The 19,693-nt window shown below is 39.0% G+C and overlaps 1 protein-coding gene across 4 annotated transcripts in view; it reads left to right on the top strand.

Annotated features, from left to right (window-relative positions):
- The window catches only part of RCBTB1 (RCC1 and BTB domain containing protein 1), a 53,829-nt gene that overhangs the window by 12,054 nt on the left and 22,082 nt on the right, over positions 1-19,693 (top strand). For 2 of the 4 annotated variants that reach the window (XM_039839384.1, XM_039839386.1), the window contains exons 2-4: positions 11,577-11,651; positions 11,758-11,924; positions 12,311-12,461. In XM_039839384.1, the coding sequence (XP_039695318.1) occupies positions 11,799-11,924; positions 12,311-12,461 (277 nt within the window). In that variant the 5' untranslated portion in view covers positions 11,577-11,651; positions 11,758-11,798. Of the gene's footprint in view, positions 1-11,576; positions 11,652-11,754; positions 11,925-12,310; positions 12,462-19,693 lie in introns of all 4 variants that reach the window. The other 2 variants (XM_039839385.1, XM_039839387.1) reach the window with 1 other exon arrangement.

Raw genomic sequence — 19,693 nt, 5'->3', positions numbered from 1 at the left:
TAAAGATGATGAATCTTCTATGTAATATTCTATTACATAGAATATTAAATTTTGAAGACTAACTTTGATATAGTTCATGTTCTAGGAAATTATGCTTATGGATTTTCTAGGAATTTACTTTATAAATGTTTTTGCTGTTACATTTCTTGTACTCCTTTCCTTGCCTGTTTTGTAAGAAACACAGGCTGGCCATTTGGGGGACATCTTTTTTGTTACTTGTAAAAGCATTTAAGGCAATCTTCTTATCATACAATGAGTACTTATAAGTGAAGAAGAAAGAAAAGAACAACAGTCTAGTAGAAAAAATAGAGACTTTACGTAAAAGGGTGGCACATGGGCTTTTAAACATAGAAGACCAAGAGGTGAAGAATGTACCTGCTGGCTCTGGACTGCATGGCTTCAGGTCCTGACTCTGCCACTTACTAGTTTGAGCAAATTTTATTTTTTCTTTATTATTTATTTTTATTTTTCAATTACAGTTGACATTCAATATTAGTTACAGGTGTACAGCATAGTGGTTAGACATTTATACAACTTATGAAATGATCCCCCAGTAAGTCTGGTACCCACCTGGCATCATAAAGTTATTATAGTATTATTGACTATATTCCCTATGCTGTACTTTACATCTCCATCACTATTTTATAACTGCCAATTGGTGCTTCTTAATCTCTTCACCTTTTTCACTCAGGCCCCCAGCCTTCCTCCGATCTGGCAATCACTAGTTTGCTCTCTGTATCTATGAGTCTGTTTCTGTTCTGTTTTGTTTGTTTTTTAGATTCTACATGTAAGTGAAATCATATGGTATTTATCTTTCTCTGCCTGACTTATTTCACTTAACATGATACTCTCTAGGTCCATCCATGTTCTTGCAAATGGTAAGATTTCATTCTTTTTTTATGGCTGAGTACTATTGCATTGTATATATGCATCTCATCTTTATCTAATCATCTATTGATTGACACTTAGGTTGCTTCTGTATCTTGGCAATTGTAAATAATGCTGCAGTGAACATAGGGATGCATATATCATTTCAAATTAGTGTTTTGGATTTCTTCAGATAAATACCCAGAAGAAGAATTGCTGGGTCATATGGTAGTTCTATTTTTAAGTTTTTGAGGAACCTACATACTGTTTTCCATAGTGGTTGCACCAATTTTCAATCCCACCAACAGTGTATGAAGGTTCCCTTTTCTCCATATCTTTGCCAATACTTGTTGGTTGTTGATGTATTGATGATAGCCATTCTGACGTGTGGCAAAATTGTTTTAATTTGCGTTTCTTTGATGATTAGTGATGTTGAGCATTTTTTCTTACATCTATTGGTCATATGTATGTCCTATTTGGAGAAATGTGTATTCAGGTCCTCTGCCATCATTTTTTGATTAGTTTGTTTGTTTGTTTGTTTTTGGTGTTAAGTTGTGTGAGTTCTTTATAAATTTTGGTTATTGATACCCTTATCAGATGTATCATTGGCAAATATCTTCTCTCATTCAATAGGTTCTCTTTTCGTTTTGTTGATGGTTTTCTTTGAATTGGAAAAACATTTTAATTTAATGTAGTCTCATTTGTTTATTTTTTCTTTCGTTTCCCTTGTCTGAGGAAATATATCCAAAAAATATTACTAAGATCAGGGCCAAAGAGTGTACTGCTTATGTTTTCTTTTAGGAGTTTTATGAAATGGGGTCTTACATGTAAATCTAATTCATTTTGAGTTTATTCTTGTATATGATGTAAGAAAATGCCCTAGTTTTATTTTTTTTGCATGTATCTATCCAGTTTTTCCAACACCACTTATTGAAGAGACTGTCTTTACCCCATTGTATATTCTTACTTCCTTTGTCATAGATTATTTGACCATATAGGTGTGAGTTTATTTCTGGGCTCTCTATTCTATTCCATTGCTCTAAGTGTCTCTTTTTATGCCAGTACCATGCTGTTTTGATTACTATAGCTTGTTCTTTCTCAAGATTACTGTGGCTATTTGGGTATTTTTATGGTTCCACATAAATTTTAGTATTATTTACTCTAGTTCTGTGAAAAATACCATTAGTATTTTGATAGGGATGGCATTTAATCTATAGATTGCTTTGAGTAGTATAGACATTTTAATGATGTTAATCCTTCCTATTTATGAGCATAGTACATTCTTCCATTTATTTGTATTTGCTTTAATTTCTTTCTTCAGTGACTTATAACTTTCCAAGTACAGGCCCTTTTACCTCCTTGGTTAAATTTATTCCTAGATATTGTATTGTTTTGATACAATTGCAAATGAGATTGTTTTCTTAGTTTCTCTTTCTGTTATTGGTGTATAAAATGCAACCGATTTCTGAATATTAATTTCTGAATTCATTTATCAGTTCTAATAGATTTTTAGCAGAATCTTTAGGGTTCTCTATATTATCATGTCATCTGCAAATAATGACAGTTTTACTTCTTCCTTTCCAATTTGGATGCCTTTTATTTTTGTCTGATTGCTGTGGCTGGGACTTCTAATACTATGTTTAATAAAAGTGGTGAAAGTGAACATCTTTGTCTTGTTCCCAATCTTAAGGAAAATGCTTTTAGCTTTTCCTCATTGAGAATGTTAGCTGTGGATTTGTCTTATATGGCCTTAATTGCATTCTATTCCCACTTTGCTGAGAGTTTTTATCTTAAATGGATGTTGGATTTTGTCAAATTCTTTTTCTGCATTTATTGATAGGATTATCTGATTTTTATCCTTCATTTTGTCTTTGTGGTGTATCACATTAATTGATTTGTGGATTCTGAAGCAACCTTGCATCTCAGGAATAAATCCAACTTGATCATGGTGTATGATATTTTTGATGTATTGCTGAATTCAGTTTGCTAATGTTTATTGAGGATTTATGCATTTATGTTTATCAAGGATATTGGCATATATATATATATATATATTTTTTTTTTTTTTTTTTGTAATATCTTTTTTTTTTTGGTCTGGTTTGGGAATCAGGGTACTGCTGGCCTCGTAAAATAAGCTTGGGAGCCTTTCCTCCTCTTGAGTTTTTGGAATAATTTAAGGAGGATCGCTGTTAATTCTTTGAATGTTTGGTAAAATTCACCTATGAAGCCATTCAGTCTAGGCCTTTTTTTGTTGGGAGTTTTTTGATTACTGATTTGATTTTAGTTGTGGTTATTGGGCTGTTCAGATTTTGTGTTTCTTCTTGATTCAGTCTTGGAAGAGTAATATGTTTCTAGGAATTTATCCATTCCAGTCCATCCAATTTGTAGGCATATAATGGTTATTAGTATTTTCTTATAATCATTTGTATTTCTGTGGTGTCAGTTGTCACCTCTTTCATTTCTGATTTTATTTATTTGGGTCCTCTCTCTTTCTTGATGAGTCAATTTTGTTTATCTTTCAAAGAACCAGCTCTTGGTTTTGTTCATTTTCGTGATTTTTTTTTTAGACTCTTTTGTTATTTCTGCTCTGATCTTCATTATTTCCTTTGTTCTCCTCACTTTGGGCTTTGTTCTTTTTCTAGTTCCATTAGGTGTGAGGTTAGATTGTTTATTTGAGGATCTTCTTGTTTCTTGCAGTAGGCCTATATTGCTATGAATTTTCCTGATAGAACCGCTTTGGCTTTGTCCTATAGACTTGGGTCACTGTGTTTTCATTTTTATTTGTCTCAAGGTATCTTTTGAATTCTTCCTTTATCTCGTTGTTAACCCATTTATTGTTTAGTAGCCTCCATATTGTTATTTAGCCTCTATTTTTTTGTGTGTGTTTTTCAATTTTCTTGTAATTGATTTTTAGTTTCATACCATTGTGATCAGAGGAAATGCTTGATGTGATTTCAGTCTTCTTAAAATTATCGAGGCTAATATGTTGTCTATCCTGGAATATGTTCTATGTGTACTTAAGATGTAATAGGGTGTTAAAGTCCCCTACAGTTACTGTATTAGAGTTGATCTCTCCCTTTATGTTTGTCAATATTTGCATTATATATTTAGGTGCTCTTACGTTGGGTGCATAAATGTTTACAAGGGTTATATCTTCTTATTGGATTGATCCCTTTATCATTATGAAATGTCCCTCTTTGTCTCTTGTTACAACCTTTGTTTTAAAGTCTGTTTTGTCCAATATAACTATTGCTACCCCAGATGTTTTTTTCTATTATTTTTGCATGAAGTGTCTTTCCCCCTCTGCCCCCTTACATTCAGTCTGCACGTATCTTTCTGTCTGATGTAGGTCTTTTGTAGACAGCATTTATGTGGGTCTTGTTTTCTTTTCCATTCAGCCACCCTATATCTTTTGATTGGAGCATTTAATCCATTTACATTTAAAGTGATCATTGGTAGGTATGCAGTTATTGCCATTTTATCACTCATATTTATGATCTTTCTTTTTCCTTTCTCGTCTTAAAGAAATCCTTCTAACATTTCTCGTAATACTGGTTTGTTGGTGATGAACTCCTTTAGCTTTTTCTTGTCTTTAAATGATAGCCTTGCTGGGTAGTCTTGGTTGCAGGTCCTTGTTTTTTATCACTTTGAATATTTCATGCCAATCCTTTCTGGCCCGCAAAATTTCTGTTGAGAAATCAGCCAACAGTCTTATGGGAGCTCTCTTGTAGTAATTGTTTTTTTCTTGCTGCTTTTAAGATTCGCTGTCTTTAACCTTTGGCATTTTAATTACAAGGTGTCTTGACGTGGGCCTCTTTGGGTTCATCTTGTTTGGGACTCTGTGTGCTTCCTGGACTTGTATGTCTGTTTTCTTCTCCAAGTTGGAGAAGTTTTCTGTCATTAGTTCTTCAAATAGGATTTTCAATTCCTTGCTCTTTCTCTTCTTCTGGTATCCCTGTGGTACAATAGTCGGTACACCTGATGTACCAGAGACCCAGAGGCCCTTTATACCAGGAGTCCCCAGTACCTAGGCTGCAGACTGGTACTGGTCCGTGACCTGTTAGGAACGAAGCTGCACAGCAGGAAGTGAGTGGCAGGTGAGTGAGCAAAGCTTCATCTGTGTTTGCAGCCGCTCCCCAGTGCTAGCATCACCGCCTCAGCTCCGCCTCAGATCATCAGGCATTAGATTCTCATGAGAACACCAGTCCCTAGTGCCAAAAGGTTGGAGACTGCTGTAAATTATCCTCATTTTTTTAGATTCTTTTTCTTTTTTCCCTCATCTTTATTAAAATATAATAAACAGTTGTTTGTATTAACATCGTACAATTCAATGAATTTTTTTCAATTATAGTTGGCATATGATAATATACCAGTTTCAATTGTACAGCATAGTGATTAGAGATCCACATAACTAGCGAAGTGATCACTCCACTAAATCTAGTCCCCTCTCTCCCTTATATATTTATTAAAACATTATTAACCATCTTCCCTATGGTACACTCTACATCTCCATGTCTATTCTGCAACTATCCATTTGTCCCTCTTAATCTCTTTGCCTTTTTTTGCTGTCCCTCCCAATCTCCCTCCCATCTATTAGCCTTCAATATTCTCTATATCTATGAGTTTATTTCTGCTTTGTTGTTGTTGTTTATTTGTTCTTTAGATTCACATGTATGTGAAATCATGAGATATTTGTCTTTCTCTATCCTTCCCATTTTATTGAGCACAATACCCTCCAGGTCCATCAAGGCAATGTCTGTTTCCATCCCTTTCCTTTTAGTCTGTGTGTGTCTTAATCTGAAGTGAGTCTCTTATAGGCAGCATATGTTGGGGTCTTGTTTTCTCATCCATTCAGCCACTCTGTCTTTTGGTTGGAGCACTTAATTCTTTTCCATTTGATGTATGTGTTGATAGGAATGTAGTTATTACCATTCTTTATTCCTGTTTTTGATACATATTTTTTCTTCTTAAAGAAGTCCCTCCAACATTTCCTGTAATTCTGGGTGGTAGTGATAAATTCCTTTAGCTTATATTTGTCTGGGAAGCTCTTTATCTGTCCTTCATCACGTCGAATATTTTGTGCCAAGCCCTTCTGTTCTGCATATTTTCTTTGGAGAAATCAGCTGCCAGTCTTATGGGTACTCCCTTGTAGGTAACTAACTGCTTTTCTCTTGCTGCTTTTAAGATTCTCTTTGTAATTAACTTTTGGCATTTTATCTATCTATCTATCTATCTGTTTATTTATTTATTTATTTATTTTATGGTGACATTTTGACATTTTAATTATGATGTGTCTTGGTGTGGGCCTCTTTGGGTTCCTGGTTTTTGAGACTCTCTGAGCTTCCCGGGGTTGTATGTCTGTTTCCTTCAACAGGTAAGGAAAGTTTTCCATCATTATTTCTTCAAATAGGTCTTCAGTGTCTTGTTTTCCTTCCAGTACCTGTATGGCATAGATATTTTTACATTTAATAGTGTCTATATACATCTTTCGATCTTCTTTATTCACTCCTTTTATTCCATTTACTATACTTTTCATTTCAGATAATGCATTCTTCATTTATGATTGGTTCCCTTTTATAATTTCCATTTCCATTTTTATGTTTTTTATCTCTTTGTTAAAGTTCTCACTGAATTCATCTTCCCCTAAGTTCATTAAGCATCTTTATAACCAGTGTTTTGCACTCTGCATCTGTTAGATTGCTTGATTCCATTATTCCTGGATCTCTGTTCCATTCTCGTATATGGTTTCTGCTTCTTTGTCTTCCCATTTTGGCTGCCTTTCTGCATCTGATTTTGTTTACGAAGCAAAGCTGTTAAGTCTCCCGGTCATATTAGTGTGGATTTGTAGGTGTCCTGTGGCACAGTCCTGAGAGGGATTCATCTGTAGGACAAATTTAGCCCCAGCCTCTGCCCCTCTGGGGCCACTTGTTAAGATTCAGCAAGCAATCCACAGATGCTGTACTTATAGTTGCCTCAAAAGGTTACACCAGAAACTGTGGTCAGCTGCCACCAGTCTGAGTCAGGCGCTGCTCAACAAGAGGCACGTGACTCACCGAGGATACATTTGGAAGTGGCTTGGGTGGGGCCGTGAGTTGGGAGAGGCAGAGTTTCAGGGAATCCTCTGGGCGGAGCAACCTCTATTATCCAGTTTGATGATGTCTCAACTATGGTGGTGCTGAGTCTGCGCACTAGGATGGGGGAGGGCTCAACAGAAGAATAGTGGATATTGCTGTTACTTCTGTACAGAGTGAGCCTTGCCTCGCTTCTGGCCCTCACTCCTACAACTCAGTGTCCCCCTGTAAGACCCTGGTGCCCTTGGAGCAGCCAACCCAGAGCTGGTGCTCAGAGCGAGCAGGTCCATCACCCGAAAGTTCAGTCGCGGACCGGCCCCTTTAAGAGGCGTCTGCAGCTGCCGTTGCCGTGACTTCTGTCCCACTCAGCTACTTAAGACCAGGCAGCCTTGTGTGTGTCCTCGCCCTGTCCTACCTCCTCCTGTTGCAGGGTGATTTCTTACTTCTCTCCCTAGTTGTAAGGCTTGTTCATCTAGATCCCAGGTGATTTTCCTTGCTGTTTGCTCCTTATGTCTGTCACAACTTTGATTTGTTCACAAGACGGATGAACAGAGGCTCTATCATCTATGCCATTTTTTTCCTCTCCCGTTGGATTCTTTTTTCTTGTTGCTGTTCTGATTGGGTGTTTTCTGCTATCTTACCTTCCAAATTGCTGATTCAGCCTTCTGCTTCATCTACTCTACCGTTGATTCCTTCTAATGTATTCTTCATTTCAGTTTTTGTGTTCTTTATTTCTGGCTTTTTTTTCTGTTTTCTGTTTTTCTGTTCTTATGTCTCACTGAGATCATTGAACATCCTTACAACTAGTGTTTTGAACTCTGCACATCATAGATTGCTTGTCTCTGTTGTTTAGTTATTTTTCTGGAGTTCTATTCTTTCATTTGGGACATGTTTCTTTGTCTCATTTTGGCTGCCTCCCTGTGTTTTCTTCTATGTGTTAGTAGAGCTACTGTGTCTCCCAGTGGCCTTATGTAGTAGATGTCCTGTGGAGACTTGCATAGTCTCCTTGGTCACCTGAGCTGGGTGCTCTGCATGTGTTCCTTGTGTTGAGCCTTGGTTGTTGTTTGCATGTCAGTGGGAGTGACTGACCCTCAGGCTGATTGGTTGTGAAGACTGGCTGTTATTATGCTGGAGGAGCTGTTATGCAGAGGCTGACCACATAAAACATGATTCACTTTAGCTGGGCTCTGGTGCCTGCCCCGTCCGCCCTATTCGTGTGTCATTTTTGGAGGTGGTTGAGTGGTGTCTGGTGTGGTCTAAAGCTGGTCACTAGGTGTGTTGGTTCTGGGACCTCTTAGGAGTAACTCCATTGCAGGCCAAGGTCAGCCGCTATCTCTGACTGTCTGGGGTCACTTGGTTTGAGCTACAAAGTGATCTTCAGATGATTGCTAGTGTCTGGCCTGGGACTGTTTAGTAAGAGGTTCGTGGCACGCTGAGGCCAAATGATGCTTGTCTGGGGTTTGAGAACCTTTGAGAGATTTTGGGACAGTTCATAGCATTATCCAGGACAATCATTTGTATGGAAAAGCCAGTGGAAATAGCTTGGGTGGGCTCACAAGTTGGGTGAGGTGAGGTCTTCAGGAATTACCAGAGCAGGGTGAACAGTGACAGAGACTGAGATATAGTGTCCACTTGCATCTGCGGCTGTGTGCGGGGAGGGTTCAACAAATGAACAGCGGATTCTGCCAGTACTTCTGTCTTGGAGAAAGCTGCCCCTTCAGCTGTCACCCTGAAGCCAGACAATTCAGTTTCTCCTCGTATGTCTCTGGCTCCCTTTGAGCTGCTGCCCCAGGTCTGGAACTCAGAGCAGGTGAGTCCATCAGTGAGGAAGTCCATTCATGGGCCCTTTAAGAGGAATATCTGGGACTCTACGTGATCTCCATCTCACTTACCCACAATCTCTGTTAGTTTTCACAGCCAGAAGCTATGGAGACTTCTCTTCCTGGCACTGGAATCCTGGGCTGAGGAGCCTGGTGTGGAGCAAGGACCCCTCTCTCCTTGGGGAGAATCTCCTCAGCTGTAATAGCCCTCCCCATTTTTAACCACCGCACATGGGTGTGGGATCAGTTCATCCTGCATCTCTGCCCCTCCTGCCGGTCTCCATGTGGCTTCTGTATGTCCTCAGTTATAGGACTTCTCTTTAGCTAGACTTTAGAGATGGCTGTTCTCTAGTTTAGTTGCAATTTTGATGTGGTCATGAGAAGAGGCAAGCATAGCATTTAGCTATTGTGTCATCTTGACTGGATCAAGCAATGTGGCTTCTTCTTTAAATCCTTAGTTATAGGAGTTCTGCTTAGCTAGTCTTCAGTTAGTTCTCCAGGGTGATTGTTCTGTAATTTAGTTGTAATTTTGATGTGGTCATGGAGGGAGGTGAGCACATCTTGACTGGAATTAACTTTATGATGGACATAGGCTAATAACCACATGACATTCTCAATTGCACGTGGTCTGAGAAGTGCATTCTCCCATGCACACATGCTGTCAGGGGCTCAAAAGCTGGTGGAATCAGGCCTGAGAAGCTGCTGCAATAACCCCTTTTCCCAGAGGAAAGCCAGATATCCTTGCTTGAATCCTTAATATCTCTTTGCCTGTTTCCTTGTCTATAAAGTGATGATTAAATAAATTAACAAGTGTAAAATATTTAGAACAGTGCTTGGCACATAATGCTCAAGAAGTGTTATTTGTTATTGTTGCTCTTAGTGTGATTATTTCTAAAAGTGATGCCAACTTCACTCATCATAAGAGAAATTCAAGTTTAAACAAAACTGAGATACCATAATAATATACTGTGTAGTAAGGGTGTGGGTAAACAGATGCTGCCATACATTGATGGTGGTTTTATATATTGGTACTACTTCAGTAGAGGACAATTTAAAAAAGTGATTAAAGGTGAAATTGCTATTGGACTCTGACCTGGCAATTCTATTTTTAAGAGTTTAAGAAGTTTATGTACACAAAAAGACATGTATTTACAATAATATATGCAAACAGTAATTGTGGTATGGTTCATGTTACAAAAGACTGCAAGTGACTTAAAACACATGTCAGTGAAAACAGGTACATTGTTAAATGGATGTAATAGAATGCCCTCTAGTACCATTGGAAATAAATGAAGTAGGTCTACATGTTCTAATATAGAATGATTTCCAAGATGTGCTGTGTGGAGAAAAGCTTCCACACACACAAATATAATGCACTATCTCTGGGAGGAATTAAAACAATGACGAGAGTGGTTGCCTTTGAGGAGAGGGTCTGGAAGAGAGGGCACGGAGACTTGCTTTCCCATACTCTATTGTACCATTTGAAACAAAAATTTTTAACATGTTTATGTATTAGTTTTTACCCTTCCCCAAATCTTTTACCTGTTCCCACCAACACACACACACACACACACACACACACACACACACACACACCCACCTATATGCACACAATTTTCAGAACATTCAAATGTCATTCCTGGATTCTGGTTATGCGGTGATAAGGAGCAGCCTGTCCTGATGGTGTTAAAGCTCACTGAACCTGTGGTGTGATACTTGGGGCATAACAGGCACCTGATCCTTGTCATCCAATTTGTACTGATGGGGAAAATCTCCCTGGGTGGTGGAAACTGAGGCCTTGGCTAAGTATGCCCTGGGGCTCACTTTATAGATGCTGTCATGGGTGCTGGAGCCAGAAAAAGACCTTGGTCTTGAGCCTGCCTCTCTCAGCTATTTTTAGAGGTCTGAGAAGAGGGCAAGTAGGAAGGAACTTCAAGAGTTCTGTACCTCATTAGGAAGCCCTGGTTGTGTTTATCAACCGTTTGATTCTATTTCAGTTTTCAGAGGTGAGAGCCAGAATGGAAATTAAGTTGGCACAATAAGGCAACCCCTTGGAATTTCTAGAAATACTTTTTAACCCTAGAAGAATTGGAGCCATGACCAGGAATATTTGTGTAAAACTCCTTAGACAGATCAAGTTTAGAGTTGTATGGAAATTCATACATTTTCCTACTTTTCGGGGGGTACCATTTAAGCTAAATGCTACTTGCATGAAGGCTGTAGTCATCAGATTTAACAGCAGGATTAGGGTGAATTGCCTTATCCTTGTTCATATGATAGCTTTTCTCAATGTGAAATAAAATATGGTCTGTATACATGTAGGAAATGTCATATAAATTAGGACGAGAATATAATTTAATTTAAGGTTTCACCTAGTAAATCTCAGGCTAGTGCTTCTTAATTTTTTTACTACTGTAGACTATTTGAGGGGTGTCCCATTCCCATCCTTAAACAGTGGCTTGGTGTGACAGTGATTTTCTACAAGGGGCGGGGGTCTTTTAGTGCGTTCTGGTGGTGGTAGTAGGAGAGTGGGACGGTAGAGATAATGATTCTGATTTTTGTAACTCCCTCTCTTCTTCCCTCCCTCCCTAAGTAGAGAATTAACTGTCTTACACAAACTAGTATTATAACCTTTAACTTTATTTCAATACTCGGGGGGGAAAAATACCTGATGAGAGACCCTGGTTTCATCGTTTGCATGTCCTGCCTCCATTATCTGCTGTCTGCTTGCACATAAGCATGCATGTAACACATAAGCACTGACTTTTAAGTGTGCAAGACCAACAACTGGTTCTAGCAAGTTTTCCTCCCGTTACAGGAGAAGGCCTAAGTCTGAAGGTGGAGGAAGGATTAAACACATTCCTGAGGAAAGTGAGCAGTCTATTTAACCAAGGTGGGTAGTTTATTCAGGAATTACCGTTCATTTCCGTTTATTAAGTGTCTTTTCTTTAATGGGTATTTAATTTTTTTCTTGGAATCCTTTCTGTTTGTTACAGCAGAGATGCCAGCTTATCTATAGGACTTGCTTGAAGCCAGAGTCATGGTAGATGTAGGAAAGTGGCCGATCTTCACTTTGCTCTCACCTCAAGAAATTGCATCCATTCGGAAAGCATGTGTCTTTGGCAACTCAGCCAATGAAGCACTGTATGTTACTGACAATGACGAGGTAAGAATCAAAGTCCAGAGTTTAATTTTAGGACTTATTTTGGGATTGAGCTTTAAGAAGTATGTAGTTTGAAGACTGAGAAAATGTAGGGGATAAGAGAACCTGAAATTCAAGAAGACAGTCTTTGATATAATTTGTTTTTTCTTTCAGTTTCTTGATTCAATACCACTCCACCCCATACTACTCTGGGTTTGATGGTATAGCCAAATATGCTAAAACTTAAGTATTGTCGGCAGAGGTTGAATTTTTCTTCACAGCCTTTTCAGTCTCTTCCTATAGACTGAGCTGTCAAACTGAACTGGATTGTGTCTTATTTTCAGAGCGAATAAGGGACTCTTTGTGTTATTTTAAGCCAAACGACTCAAGTCTTTGTATTTGTTCGTCAGGTCTTTGTGTTTGGAATGAACTATAGTAACTGTCTAGGAACTGGAGATAGCCAGAGCACACTCGTACCCAAGAAGTTAGAAGCCTTATGTGGAAAGAAGATTAAAAGCCTTAGTTATGGGAGTGGACCACATGTTCTTCTCAGCACTGAAGGTAAAGAGGGCGCAATTCCAGCTTTTCAGTTCATGGGAAATTGAGCAGTTAATTCTAAACTAAGGTAGAGGTGGATCAAATAATTAATGTCTAATGGTTTGTCTCTTAATTTCTGAAGGGTAAAAGTTCAGACTAACTCTGGAACAGCCAGCCATAGGATGACTTGCAAATTAAGCAAAGTTTGAGGCTACTTATTTAAAGTTGTGGAAGATTAGATATAGCAAATGAAGTGGTTCTTCCAACTTAATTTTTCAATGAATTTGCGGTAACAAGGGACCTTTCAGGTTTGACTTGGTACATTTTTTTAAACAGAGAAAACTGATTTTCCATTCTTTTTGTAGCTCCTGAACCTTGAATTCAAGACATTTTAGTTTATTCTTTGGCATTCCTGTTGGTGCCATGTGGAAAGAATGTGGGACAGATTCCTCTCCTTTTTCTCTCTGCCTCCCCGAGGTCACTAAAGATGATTGTGCATTCGTCTTTGACCATTTATCTCCGCTGTGGGCAACAAGAAGTCTCTGAAAATGTTATTTATAACCTAAGTTTTTCCCTTCATACTTTAGGCACGTTAGCTCTTGTTTTCACTCTTTCTCTAGCAGAGGTCCTCAGCTTTTTTGTTGGGTGATCCTGTAGAGTGGCATTTGGGAGACAGTTTGCTCCCCTGCCTTTCATTCTCCAGACTAGGAGCTTCCTTGGATGTTGCTCTAGATCTTAGTATTGAGCTTTAGCTTTTCAATTGTTTTTAACTCATACCTGAATCCACGCTAAGTTATCTGCATCTTTCTGAAGCTGTGAGATCCAGAGATCCTGAGTGTGATTGTCTAGTAAGAGTCTAACTGGCGTTGAGCATAATGAGGTGATTATGTCACTTCAGCATTGTGTAATCATGCCTTTTGGCATCACACTGGCTCTTTCAAGCAGTTAAAGCTTTGCCAACTGGTTCAACCTGTCATCCATTGTGACCTAAGGATTTAATTTTTTCCTGACACATATCAAGTTTAACTGGTGATTGATTTCTCACCATAAATTACTGAGGCAGTTTTTTAGAGCAAACATACTAAAACATATACATTCAAATTTTTGGTTTTCTTCAAAGTGACGATCTTAGGAATTTATAACTCTTCTTTTGGAATTATTTTTAGCATCCAGATAATACAGTTTTACCTATGTTGAGTGTTACAATTAAGATATAAATATAAACAAACAAAATAAAAATGTAAATAACTTTTTTTTGTTTTTAATTCAATTTTGATCATTATATTATGCAAGTAAACAATATACATTAAACACGCTGTGCGTATTTATGTACCAATATATGTAAATACATATATTCATGCGTATCTTATATGTTTTACAATCACATAGTTTTAAAACAACTTAAAACTTTAAATTTTCAAGTAGTTTACGGCTTTTAGTAAAAAACTTCTGTCTTCCCTGTCCTCAGTCTTAGAAACTCTTCTTTAGAAGGAACCACTTTTAATTTTTTCAGGTATTATCCCTTGACTTTTTATAATGGCAGATAGAACTTAGCTCTTTCCCCTACTTTCCCTCCCTTTATCCTTTCAATATAGTGATATCACTGTTTTGGTGACATCAGTATTCAGCGTTTATATTATTAGGACTCATAAATATTATTTATAGCTGAGCCATCTCCTTTCTTGTACAACTGTTTGTTTTCCTGGGGTTCCTTTACTTACTTTTCTATACATCTATCATTAACATATGCCCAAACTGTTTTGCAGTATTGCTTCTCAGTACATCTGAGCATATCAAGTCATCTCTGGAGCTCTCTGTCCCACTGCTGCAGCCCGGACTGGTCGCTCTAGGCCTGCTGTACCGCCGTCAGCCTTGAACTTCACTTTACCATCGTCTTTGGAAGTTCCCTTACCTTTGTTCTCTCTGGATCCCCTATTCTTTGTGTCCTATAATTCTTCTTGGCTTATACCTTCATTTTGGCGAAACATATTCTCTAGTAGCTTCCCAAGGAAAGGGGTGTGAGAGAAATCTTTGAGACCCTGTCTTAAAATGTCTTTATTTTACTCTTGCAATTGATCTGTGGTTTGGCGGAGCTTAGAATTCCTAACTAGGTATCATATTTCCTCAGAATTTTGAAGTCATTGCACCTTTCAAGTTTCAAGGGTAGCTGATGCCATTCTGACTTTTGCTATTTTGCATCTTATTGATTTTTCCTCTTTAAGGGCCTTTTTTATTTTTATTTCGAGTGTTCTGAAATAACCATAGTTATATACTCTGGTTGGTGCAGGTAATTTTTAATTTATTTTATTGGTCATTCTATTAGTCCTTCAATTTGGAAATTCCTTTGTTTCTAGAAAATTTTCATATAATATTTCATGAATAATTTCCCTTCATTGTTTTCTCTAGTCTCTTCTTTCTGGAATCTTTTTTAGAAGTTAGAAATTCTACTTTCTGGGAAATTTCTTCAACTTATCATACTACCTTTGTGTCAAATTTTAACATTTCTATTGTTACATTTCCACATTCTCTAAATCAGTGGTCCCTAACCTCTTTGGCACCAGAGACCAGTGTTTTTATGAGAATCTAATGCCTGATGATCTGAGGTGGAGCTGAGGCGGTGATGCTAGCGCTGGGGAGCAGCTGCAAATACAGATGAAGTTTTGCTCGCTTGCCTGCTGCTCACTTCCTGCTGTGTGGCCCCAGTTCCTGACAGACCACAGACCAGTACTAGTCCGTGGCCTGGGGCTTGGGGATCCTTGCTCTAAATGTTCTTTTCTAGACCCTCCTATTCTTGTTTCATGAATTCAATATCTTATCTTTGACGCTGTTTTAATTATAGGTATTTAAAAATTATTTTCTGTTCTCTGCATTGTTTCTTTTTTTCTCTCAAATTTCTTGTTTCTCTTTGTTTTGGTTTCTTTTTTTTTAACTTTTAGTGTTTTATTTTTATTTTTATTTTTTGATTTGAAACTTCTTTATTATGCAAGTGATACATGATTACATTTTCATACAAGATTTTAGCACAATATAGAACCATATTGGGTAAAATATGAAAGACCCCAGAGGCAATGCATAGTAAATAGCTTCATATTTATCTTTACAGTTCTTTTACTATGAATTTTGTTATCTATATTGCATATTATTAAAATAGAAAACCTAGCATCTTCCCATCACACTGTTTTTTAAATACTTTTTTTATTTTTCATTTATAGTTGGCATACAATATTATATTAGTTTAAGGTGTACAACATAGTGATTAGACATCTATATATTTCATGAAGTGATCACCCCAATAAATCTAGTACCCATCTGACACTGTACATAGTTATAACAATATTATTGACTATATTCCTTATGCTGTCCTTTATACCTCCATGACTGTTTTGTAACTACCATTTTGAACTTCTTAATCCTTTTCTCCCTTTTCACTTAATCCTCTAAACCCCCTTCCATCTGATACCTCTCAAAATGTTCTCTGTATATGAGTTTTTCTGTTTTGTTTTCGTTGTTGTTGTTTATTTTGTTCTTTAGATTCTAAACATATGTGAAATCATATGGCATTTGTCTTTTTCTATCTGACTTACTCTACTCAGTACAACACCCTGCAGGTCCATCATGAAATATTTTTTTCCATCCCTTTACTTTTAGTCTGGTGTGTCTTTTATCTGAAGTGGGTCTCTTGTAAGCAGCCTATATAAGGATCTTGCTTTCTTATCCATTCAGCCACCCTATCTTTTGACCGGAGCATTTCGTTTTCATTTTAACTACTTATTGATAGATATGTAGTTATTGCCATTTTCTGTTTATATTTTTGATATATATATTTTTTCTTCCTCTTAAAGAAGTCCCTCCAACATTTCCTGTAATACTGGCTTGGTGATGATGAACTCCTTTTTCTGTTATGGGAAGCTCTTTATCTGTCCTTAGATTCTAAATGGTAGAATTTCTGGGTAGAGTAATCTTGGCTGTGGGTCCCAGCTTATCCTCACTTTGAAAGTTTTGTGCCATACCCTTTTGGCTTACAAAATTTCTGTTGAGAAATTGTCTGACAGTCTTATGGGAGCTCCCTTGTGGGTAACTAATTGCTTTTTTCTTGCTGCTTTTAAGATTCTGTTTGTATTCAAACTTTGGCCTTTTAATTATGATATGTCTTGGTGTGGGTCTCTTTGGGTTCATCTTGTTTGGTACTCTCTGTACTTCCTGAGTTTGTATGTCTATTTCCTTCACCAGGTTAGGGAACTTCTCAGTCATTACTTCTTGAAATAGGTTTTCAGTTTCTTGCTCTCTCTCTCCTCCTCTGGCACCTCTGTGATGCGAACATTGTTATGCTTGATGTCATCCCAGAGACTCCATAAACTATCTTCATGTTTTTGGATTCTGTTTTTTTTATTGCCATTCTGATTGAGTGTCCTCCACTACCATCCCCTATATTGGTGATTTGATCCTCCACTTCAACCATTCTGTTGATTCCCTCTAATGTACTCTTCATCTCAGATATTGTATTCTTCATTTCTGACTGATTCCCTGTTATGTTTTCTATCTCCATTTTTATGTTTTCTCTCTCTTTGTTAAAGTTCTGAGTTCATCCACTCTTCCCCTGAGTTCCTCGAGCATCCTGATAACTAGTTTTTTGAACTCTGCATCTGGTAGATTGCTTGTCTCCATTTTGGTGAATTCTTTTTCTGGAGCATTGTTCTGTTTTAAAGAACATTAAAATGTGGGACATGTTTCTTTGTCTCCCCATTTTGGCTATCTTTCTATGTTTGTTTCTATGTATTAGGTAGGACTCCTGAGTTTCCTGGTCTTAGTAGAGTGGCTTTATGTTGTAGGTGTCCTGGGGGTCCAGTGGCACAGTCTTCCCTGGTAACCTGAGCAGGGTGCTCAAAGATATTTTCCTTTTGTGGGTTGAGTGTGATCTCATGTTGTAATGGAGCCTTGGTTGCTGTTTGCACTTTGATGGGAAGGATTGACCCTTGGGCTGATTGGTTGTGAGGACGGGTCTGCCTGCAGGTCCTACAGAGCAGGATTCACTTTAGCAGGGCTCTGTTGCCTGCCCAGGCTGCCCTTCAGGTGTGTCCTCCTCAGATGCAGCCCTAGGTGGTGCTCCATTTCCATCGCTGGTCAAAGCAGGCCATTGGGTGTGTGGGCCCAAGGGCCTCTTGTGAGAGGCCCAGCTGTAGGCCAGGTTCAGACACAGCCTGTACACCTCTGGGGCCACCTGGTAAGACTCACCAAGCAATCTGCAGATGGCTGCCACCCATACTTGGCTAAGACGAGAGGCTAAGCCAGAAACCAAGGCCAGTAGGTGCTAGTGCAGGGCTTGAGGCTGCTTAACAAGAGATACTGGACACACTGAGGCCAGGTGCTTCTTTAATGGGTTTGTGAGCCTTTGAGAGATTTTGGGAAAGTCCTCAACCTGAGCTGAGCCAGGCCATTTGTGTGGAATAAATCACTGGAGGCAGCTTGGGTGGGCCTGCGAGTTGAGAGAGGTGGAGTCTCAGGGAATCACCTGGGCAGGACGACCTGTGTTATCCAGGTTGGTTGAGGTTGGTTGAGACTCAGGTGGGGATGGCTGCCTGCATCTGCACAGTGCGTGGGTAAGGGCTCAACCAAGGAACAATGGATGCTGCCAGCACTTCTGTCTGGGAGAAAGCCACCCCTCCAGTCCTCACCTTGAAGCCCGAGAGCTCAGCACCTCCCTGTATGTCCCTGGCACTCCTCGAGCAGCTGCCCCAGCACTGGAGCTCAGAGCAAGTGAGTCCATCAGGAGGAAATTTGGGCCTGGGCCCTTTAGGAGGAATGTTTGTGACTCCCACTGCCCTCTGTCTCAGTTGCAAGCTCCACTGATTTTCACAGCCAAAGGCTGTGGAGACTTCTCTTCCTGGCACTGGAACCTTGGGCTGGGGAGCCCAGTGTGAGGCTGGGACCCCTCGCTCCTAAGGAATGGGAGGGGGGGCTCTCCAGCCAAGATAACCCTCCCAATTCTCAACCACCACATGTGGTTGTGGGACCTGCCATTTTGCATCTCTGCCCCTCCTACCATCTTCTTATGTATGTCCCCAGTTGTAGGACTTCTGTTCAGCCAGACCTCAGGCGACTCCAAGTTATGGTTGCTCTATAGAGTCCTTGTAATTTTGGTGTGGTCGCGAGAGGAGGTGTTCAAGGCATCTAGCTTCTATGCCATCTTGGCCTGTTTTTCTGATTTCTGACTTTTAAGTAAAAAGTATTAAAAGTTTGATGATCCTTGGACACTTGTTCATAGGTAAGAGCCAGATGATAATATACTTATTGGGAATTCTGTGTCCATGGGTGAGACTTGCCAAATACTGAGCTTCACTTTAGGGAGATAATAATTGTTCATTCGGGATGTTCTCCACATTAGCGTATGAATTTCTGTAGGGTGGAATCTTCCAGTTTCCTGATCTGGGATGTGTTTTTGTTTTGTTTTGTTTTTGCCAGCTCTCTGGATGCTGAGCAAGGGAAGGGCAGGGATCTTAGTATTCAATCTATGGACTTCCAGTTCTGTTTTTCTCACGATGCCTAACTGCTGCTTTCAGGGCCTCTCCGGATTATTTTTTCTGAGCTTGTCTTATTTTCTTTGTTGTGTAATGTTGGGGAAGGGAGAGAAGCAGGTTTGGGTAAGGGAAAAGTTGGGCCGCAGTGCCATTACTATTAGAAATTCACAGCAAGTAAATGCTCTATGTCTCTTACCTTTTTCCAGGCTTGGGAAGGGGTAGTTGCCTGACCTCATAGAAAAAGGACGAGGATTTGAGGTCTAATTGCTTCTCTTTTCGGTTGTACCCTGCCCTTGCATCTCCCACGGTCTCCAGTCCCTCCAATTTCTGGGCCTTCCTGAGATTTCAGGCCTGGAATTGTCTGCCCCTTTTGCTGATGTAGGTGTCACCTTCTTTGGCCTGCTTGCTATGTTACTTACCACATCCATATGCTTTCCAGCTCCCAAAATTTTGTTGACATCTCTCCTGTTTTATTTTCTTCTCTGTTGTTCTTGTCCTTGAGTATTTCTTCCCCTTTTCCTCCTCTTTACCTTCATTTCAGGAAGATTTGGGAGAGTGAACGAAGATTAAAAACATCCGTTCAATTCTCCGTGTTTTACTGGCCTGTGTGGTATTTTCTAAAGGGTGTTTCAGGAATATTTGCATTAATGCTATGCTCTACTTGATGACTACTCTGAAGATCAATATTCATTTGGTATTATTACTTACTTACAGACCTATACTTGTAGATTTTTTTTTTTT

This window comes from Pteropus medius, unplaced genomic scaffold (genome assembly GCF_902729225.1).
Source record: "Pteropus medius unplaced genomic scaffold, Ma_sr-lr_union100, whole genome shotgun sequence".
Classification (NCBI taxonomy): Eukaryota; Metazoa; Chordata; class Mammalia; order Chiroptera; family Pteropodidae; genus Pteropus; species Pteropus medius.
The sequence above is the reverse complement of the archived record's forward strand: the minus strand, read 5'-3'. Positions and strand labels throughout refer to the sequence as shown.